The 8,764-nt window shown below is 39.3% G+C and overlaps 1 protein-coding gene across 1 annotated transcript in view; it reads right to left on the bottom strand.

Annotated features, from left to right (window-relative positions):
• MEGF10 (multiple EGF like domains 10) overlaps positions 1-8,764 on the bottom strand; it is a 126,009-nt gene that overhangs the window by 77,597 nt on the left and 39,648 nt on the right. Inside the window, exon 5 of the mRNA XM_007457608.1 lies at positions 6,320-6,412. Coding sequence (XP_007457670.1) covers positions 6,320-6,412 — 93 coding nt within the window. The remainder of the gene's footprint in view (positions 1-6,319; positions 6,413-8,764) is intronic.

Below are 8,764 nucleotides of genomic sequence, written 5' to 3'. Positions count from 1 at the left end.
AAACCTATCAACATCCTGCCTGCCCCTCTTTCCTCCCTCGTTTTGTTGGGAATGGGAAGTACTTCACACTAATCCTTCCATCAGTGTCAGGATCCCATCCGTCTTCTCAGGAGCTGTGTTCCCTCGATTAAATGAACTCTCACTTCAATCTCCAGACTCTGTCTTTTCTTTCACCATCCTCTCAGCCTCTTTCACCTTAAAACACAATCAAAAGCAAGCAAACAGGGCTTCCCTGGTGGCGCAGTGGTTGAGAGTCCGCCTGCCGATGCAGGGTACATGGGTTCGTGCCCCGGTCCGGGAAAATCCCACATGCCGCGGAGCGGCTGGGCCCGTGAGCCATGGCCGCTGAGCCTATACGTCCGTCCGGAGCCCGTGCTCCGCAACGGGAGAGGCCACAACAGTGAGAGGCCCACGTACCGCAAAAGAAAAAAAAGCAAACAAACACCAAACTTTCTCTTGAGCCTACATTTGTCTTTTACTAACTCCCTATCTCTTTACCCTTTCTTGTTGACTTCCCAGTTAAGTTTCTGGAAGAGGAGCCTATGCTTTAGCATCTTTGCATCACCCCTCACCCCACAGCAGTCTGCTTTCTGTCCCCAGCACAACATTAGGCCCTTCTTTCTAGTCCAGCCAGAAAACCTCTCACTACTTTACCCACCACCACTTCTAGCTTCCTCAATCCACCTCTTCTCCTGAGGTTGTTCTCTTTCTCAGGACGAGACATTTACAAGTCTGTCTACTTTTCTCCAGGCTGCGACCTCTGTGGGACCAACAACTAATCCTCATTGGTTTCTTTATCTGCAGCATCCAGCACAGTTCCTTGCACACAGTATTCAGTGAAAGTTCAAACTATGAACACATGAATGACCTTCTCAGAATCATACATTCAATCTCATTAAATGAAACAAACATTTACTGCTCTCCAATCACATGCCACGCACAGTGGAGGCTAAAGACATTAACAATACACAGCCCCTGCCCTCCAGGAGTTATCATCCAGTGAGGGAGGAAGAGAAATACAGGACTGATGAACAGACAAGAGATATTGATGGAGGAGGAACAGAGAGAGAACAGGAAAGAGGAGGAAAGAGAGAACTGGAGCTAAGATAATGTCACATAGGCTAGGGTATTCTTTAGGATGCCAATAGAAGTAAAATACATGCATGCTTTTTAAAAAAAAAAAAATCATTTAATCAAACCTAAAAAGAGATAATATGCCCAAGTCAGTCACATAAATCTTGATTTCACTTCAAGCAAACGAACCATGTTCAGTTCTCTGACACACCTGGTTTTTCATACAGAAAATACATTGAGACCCAGGAACAATGACTGTATACCATATATAGGAATCCATCCATCCACTGACAAGGTAAACAGTCATACTAAACCTCCAAGGGAAGCCTTTTTAAATTTGTGCTTGTGAAGGTACTGTCAGACTCTTAATTTCCCATGTATATTGGGAAGGAAAAAATATACAGAGAGATAGCTATGAAAACGAGTTACTCTTCTGGTTGGAATGATTGATCTTGATTATCACAGGGAAACTGGGCTGCTGCTGCATAATGGGAGAAAGCTGAACTATGTCTGGAGCCCAAGGGATTCTGTGGGGCACCTCTTGGTACTTCCATGTCTGGTAGTAAAGGCTAATGGAAAGTGTCAACAACCAATAAAAGGCAGGACAACTGAGAATTCAGATCCTTCAGGAATGGAGGTTTGAGTCACTCCTCCAGATGAAGAACCCTAAGTAGCTGAGGTTTGGGCTGAGAGGGAGAAATATGAAATGGGGAAAAAGGAGGCCATACATACAAGTACAGCATGTGGCTAATTACAGAAAAGAGGCCTGTAGTAGTTTTTAACATTTCTCTTTGCTTGCTACATCTATGTGTTTATTTGTAGAAGCTATTTTCTTTCTTTCTGCTCTTTGCATTTTTATTTAATTTTATATAAAATAAGTTGTTGGAAGATAACTTTAGTATCTAGGTAGCAAAATATTCTGTGGTACTTCATCTGAATTTCAGGAAAAATTAATATAACCAGCTCTGGATACCAGGACTTTTGGGACTTGCATCTCCTAATTTTGGGAAAAGAGTGAGAACATCTTAACTTGTAAGATGTCAGGCTGTATTTTATTAGATGGAAAGGCAGAGTCATTTTGTTGATGTACAAGAATTCAAATGTATGTAGAAAGGTGCACAGAAAAGCTGAGTAAACAAAGGAGTGGACTGGACCAGTTATCACTTTATTGTCTCTCAGGGCTAAATTTATCCTTCATTTTTATCTACAAAAATGGATGTGGGCCCTTTAAGTACTCTTCCTTTGCCAGCTGGCTGACTGTTAAGCATTTTCTGTAGGGTGCCGGAGAGACACTGTAGGAGGAAGGTGTTGCGCATCATGGCTCTAGTGTGCCAGCTCAACTGACTCCAGAAGTGCCCATGGCTCTTCCAGCACCCAGCGCCTGCCTGTCAGCACAGTGGGAGTGGCTTCTCCAGCACAGGCAGCTTCTTCAGCATCCAGCTCCTACAGTGCACTGTGGCTAGCAGCACCCATCAGCCAGCAACTTCCCCTGGCATTCCCCCTTGGGCCTTTTTGTAGCAGAGTGCTTCTGGTAAGACACTTCTCCAGAACAGCTTTCTCAAGCATCCTATAGAACAGATTTCTAGCAAGTTCCAGAAAGCAGATTTCCAGCAAGTTTCACTAGGGGTGTACCATGGCAGTCTCTCTGCCATTCAGTGAGCTGTGGCTGTGCTCTAACAAGGTCTGCATCACACCGTTAGTGGGGCTTCCTCTTTGGGTATTCTATCTCAGCCCTAGGAGTAGTGGATGCTCCTTATTTCTGCCATTCCTGTATTCTTTTGAGTGTTATTTACTTTCTACTAGCCAATCGCTACACCAAATTCGTGTTATAGCTAATGATTCTTTTTAATAAACTTTCCCTGCTCAAGTTACTATGTGTTGCAGGAGTAACGAGCACACCAGCACCCAGATCTTGGTTTCTAAATACCATTCTCCAATGGCTCATTCTAGGACTGAAGCAGGAAAAACACAAAGTGAGCTTGGAGTATCCTACAGTAGCAGAAAGTAAGGAACTGCTCAAAAGACCAAACAAAACAAAACGACAATGGCGTATGAAAAGGACACAGAAACCACCTAAAAGAACTCCCAGTTGCCAAAGCTGGAACAATTTAAGCAACAAAATAAACAATATAATATTGACTTCTCATGTAAATATATATAAGTCCACACTGATATGAATAAATGATTGATTAAATGGGAGAGAATAAATAAATCTTCCTTATAGAATATGTCCCGATAACATATGTAGATATTCTCCCCCTCAAAACCATGGGGCTTAATCTCTACCCTTCATCCTTGAGGGTAGGCTAGACTTAGTGACGTATTCTCAGAGAAAAAGGAAAAGGAAAAATAGTAACTTTATGTGGAGAAACCTGGCAAACACTACACATCACCAAATGATGAAGGTTAACCGAGTGATGACACCATCAGTGCTGTCATGTGAATATCATCATACCCCTGATACGATATAATGAGACAGGCACTTCAACTCTGTGGCATTTTCATAACCTGTACCCCTAGTCTAGTCATGAGGAAAACAGACTGGGGGACATTCTGCGGGATATCTGGCCAGTCCTCGTCAAGGTTGTCAAGGTTATGAAAAACGAAGACTGAGCAATTGTCACAGACAAGAGGGGACTGCGGAGATGTGAAAATGCAGTGCAGTGCTCAGGACTAGATCCTGGGACAGAAAGAGGACATTAATGGAAAAAACAATAAAATCCAAATAAAGTCTAGAGTTTGTTTAATAGTAATATACTAGTAAGGAACTAACTGGTAGTGTATTCATGTCAATTTCTTTTGGCAATTAGTTTTGCCAAGCTAATGGTAACTTAATATGTTAAGGAAAAAACTGGACGCAAGTGTATGGAAACTGTCAACTCTCTTTGTAACTCTTCTAAAATTGTTCCAAAATGAAAGGTTTACTCAAAAAAATTATTTCAGTTTCTGTCTCTTGATTGGACCCTGACTAATACAAGGAACTGGTGTCATTAAAAAAGCAATCATTTTCTGGATCTAACATATATTATCAAATATATGCATAACAATAACCAGAGAGGAGGGGGCAGAGAGATAAAAATCCTTGGGAATTAGGCCATTTTAACTCTGCTACTTAGTAGATTACTAGAGTGTACATTTGCTTCAAGAATTATCTGGCCAAGAGTAACTAAATTACACACTTCCTAATGAGTGATATTAGGGTAACAGCTATAGACAAAACCCAGGTAACAAAATTCAGTGCTCTGGCTCAGAATAGCATTTTCTTAGGTGCTTAAAAAAGGTGTCAGAAATGTTTTCTAAGAACATCTTTAAAGCCTTCAGATATCTGTCCACATTTATTTATGCTTCTGTTCATGATAAAGCCAAAACATAAGCTGTGGAGAATAAACTAAAAGTTACCTCAATATCATCATCCAGGATTGAAAGAACATGTGTTGTCAGAATTCTAGAGGCTTCATTCAAAAGTCAGTCAACTCCGAAATACAGCAACAGCTTGTTTTTAGAAGGCCTAAATCAGTTCTAGAGAGTCTGAAACCCATGTAGACCTTTTGTTTTGTTTACACACTCTTTAGTCTAATCTCTTAGTTTGAGGTAAGCTTCAGTTCTTAGGGGACAAAGTATGACTGCAACTAAAATTATTCCACAGTATTCTCACTCTGAAATTAGTAACAAATCTCATTTCTCAAATGAAGAATATAGCCACTCTTCTCTTTCCCAATGGTTTATATAATGTTATTTTTCTTCCAAATGTGTAGTCACAACTGATCTTAAAGTTGGAAAAGTCAATGAAAGCAACAATGCATTTGAGGTCAGTTGGCCAGAAAAATGGACATGAGCCAGATCCCACATCCCAAACATCGCCTCAACAGCATGTGAACAAAGTGCCCTCTCCCCTCCTGATCTCTAACAGAAGGCTAACAAAACCCTGCAGGACAGTTACTCATTGGAATGGGAAGCCTGTCGGGGCAGAAAGACGCACGCACGTGCATGCGCGCGCGCGCGCGCACACACACACACACACACACACACACACACACACACACACACACACACACACACACACACACACACACCCCTGTTTAGGACACAATAAAAAGGCTCTTTCACATGGAATGTTCTATGTACAGACAGCATAAGGACCTCCCCTGAAGATGCTGTTTTAGAGGCAGTCAAGAGATCACAAGTCTAAAACAAGTAGTTCTAACAAGATAAAGAGTAATCTCCCCAATTCCAAATGGAAGCAAGTAAAAATTCTTAAAACCAGCTTATCTACATAGCTTAAAGTTCTTTTGGACTAGTTTCAGAAAATTCTTTGGTAGCAAGGAGGACAGAGTTGTGTTGTCATGAGAGTCTGCTAATTTTTAAAACTATTTTTCCCTTTCTCTAAATGTAAACGTTTCATGCATTACAATTTGGTTGCACTTCAATTCCTTCTCACATTTTTCAAGGCAAAACGAAGTATAAAGGAACAGGAAGAGTGCACAATTACACGCACAGCAAGGAGTTAGCCAGAAAACCTAAGTTTTAACTGTGAAATTTAGAAAAGCAACTGTATTACATGACATTCCATCATTTAATCCTCATAATAATGAATATAGGATTTTAAGTGCAATCTGCTTATAGTCTAAAACACCACCGTTTTACAATTATAATTCTAACATAATGGAGAAAACTTATATACTATATTATGAATTGATTTAATACCTAAATGTTCATGAATTTTCATTTATTACCAATAAGTCTTCCCAGTAATCTGTGCAAGTACTTATTATTTGCACCTCAGAATTCAAAGATAAATATGTTAAGCATTGAAAATATCAATTTTACTTCTACTTTAGAACCAACAAGTGGTAAGTTTTCATCACCAAGAAAATATATTAGATAAACGAACAAGTAAAAACAGACGCAGGAATACCGTAGCTGTGTTACCACAACTGCCTTTACTGAGTTAAGGAATCTAACTTCTGGACCCTACCCTGGAAAATGCATTGATATTCACAGAAGTACCAGAATCAGATGATTGAAATCTTCTTTCCAAGTACCTTTCTTTATACTCTATTCATAACAGTTCTGTGTATAATACATGTAGAGATTTAAAAGAAACAGTATTCGTGAGTTGGACTGGGAATCTACACCACATTCTGCATTGGGATGAAGAGGGAAACCTGTGGCTCATGTAATCTGCAGACAAGGGGCCCATACAGCAAAAACATCCGGAGACAGACAACAGCAGGTGGAAACTTACCACTGGAGCAGTTGGTCCCACCCCAGCCAGGCTCACACTGACAGGTGTTTGGAGCAATGCAGCGACCATGGACACATTTATCAGCACAATGGGCTGTCAGAGAGAAAAATCAATCAAATAAGGAAAGTTGGCACAAGAAAAAAAAAAAAACCCAACAACACAGCTGTTTCACATCTCAGTCTCAAGTATCATTTAAAAACAACATGCATGCTTGATAATTTTCTTCAATCCGTTCCTCAGCCCTCTTACAGTCCTCTGTGTAACCAAACAATTCCCCTTCTTATTTTGATACCTCCAAATAAATTCCTTCATTTCTACTATATAATTCTACTTCATGCTAAATTAGCAAAGAAGTTTCAAGGAAAATTGCCTAATCCACTTTTTAAAAAAATTATCAGTGACTACCAAATATATCCTCTTTGTTTCAGGAGGAGTGTATATGGATGCACAAACAAACCACAAAGCAATATCTCAGGACTCCAGGGCAACAAGAGTAGTCTGAAAGGTATTCCCTTTACATAATACCTTCACTGGAAACAATAGTCAAATTTCTTTGTGCACATGTTATTCACAACCATGACACAGCAGACTTAGATGCCCTTTTTCTGTTGAGGAGAATATTCGAAAAATGTCACCCCAGGTCTTTAGGAAATAGTAAATCTCAATTCCTCTTTTGTTAGTGAATATCACTGGTGTGACCCAACCCATGAAAATAAGGGGTATCATTGCAAACACGAGTGGATGATTAGTCTGATGATTTCCAAAGGAAAGCTCAGTGGGCGGATAGAAACGGATCAGAAATATGCTGTGTTGAACATCAGCATTATCCTCAACATTAGTGCCACTCAGGTTTGTTAAATCTTCTTTAAAATACCTGGATATATGAGTAATTGTGAGAACAACTTGGAAGAGTTTGGACTTCAGATGTTCCAGAATTTCATTTAAGGATGGGATAAGGTATCCTATGCTTTAGAGGTAAGTTTTATTAATTTTACTTTTTACAAAAGTAAAACAGGTCTACTGTCCAAACATAAAATACCAATAAGCAAAATAAACCTCTCTCTTAAGGAAAAAAAAAGAGAATCATAATATTTTTCAATTTGCCTTCCCACTTAATGAGAAAAAAATCTATGTCATTAAATATTCTTTTGTGTGATTTATATACTGTGTGTAAGTCTATATTGTGTATATATATTTATATATGTTGTATATATATATATGTATATATAGTATAGGATATACGTATGTAATATATATATTGCTGGACCAAAAGTGATAATCACTTCTAAGGGTTTTATCAAAAAGATTTAGACATGAAGAGATATAAATGAAAGGCATTTTAGATGAATAGAAAGCAAAAGCAAGCAGTAGAAAGAAAAACAAATGGAAATGAGAAGATCTGTTTGGGTGCAGTGTTTGGAGCAATAGCTTTGGAAAGAGACAGACACTTTGAAAACCAAACTAAGGTGTCAGGACTTTATTCTGAGAATTAGCTGGTAATATTCTAATGAAAGATATAAATTTGTTATAAGAAAGAAACTGTCAGGTAGGTCACCTGATGAGGACACTGCAACAAAATGAAGTGACCAAAATTTCAGGAAATACACATTTATGTCCTATTACTAGAATAATTCTTTAGCATCCAGGCAATTTGGTGAGGGGTATCAGGCCAGATGAGCTAGAGATTTTGACACTAGAACTCCAAGGAGATGCTTAGCAACCTCATAATACTTGATACAATTACATATTTAATTATAATGAGTAGCAAAATCTGCCTGTAACATATGAACACACTGCCCTACAACATGTTGACTTCTGCTGCCAGGTTAAGTCGACATGTGCTAATCTCAGGGTTCAGTGCCTCCAGCCATTTCTATGCATGTTTGATATTGCAGATGGGTCATTCATTCAAAAGGCCATAGCTCTGTACTGTTATTTCTTAAAATTTAGCTATACATGTATAAGCCAGCAAAATAACATAACTAGACTATGCAAGTTTCAACTAAATGCCACAGAAGGCCCAGTTCTAATTGTGTAGGGCATGTTCTGGACCCTGTATCACACTGTTTTATGGTAGCCAAGACACCCCCATCTTACAGAGAGCGCTGGCACCCATTGTAAATATGTAAATTTGACCGTGCTTGGTCTAACTTGTCTTATGTACTGATGGCATCTATGCTTGCAACATACTGTTAGTGATCAGCCTTCAGACATCAAATTCCCAATATATCCTGCATCAAGATACTAAAACTATTTAAAATTCTGTTTGTATATTTTGAGAAGTTTTAAAAATCAGGTACTAGATCTCTTTAATATGAAACCAGAGTTTTCTGATAGTGTGCATCTAAAAGAAAACACAGAGGGCTTCCCCAGATGGCTTCCCCAGAGGGCTTTCCTGGTGGCGCAGTGGTTGAGAGTCCGCCTGCCGATGCAGGGGATGCGGGT

The sequence above is a fragment of the Lipotes vexillifer genome, unplaced genomic scaffold (genome assembly GCF_000442215.2).
Source record: "Lipotes vexillifer unplaced genomic scaffold, Lipotes_vexillifer_v1.1 scaffold1084, whole genome shotgun sequence".
NCBI lineage: Eukaryota > Metazoa > Chordata > Mammalia > Artiodactyla > Lipotidae > Lipotes > Lipotes vexillifer.
Note: the sequence above shows the minus strand (reverse complement) of the source record. Positions and strands in the feature narration are given on the sequence as shown.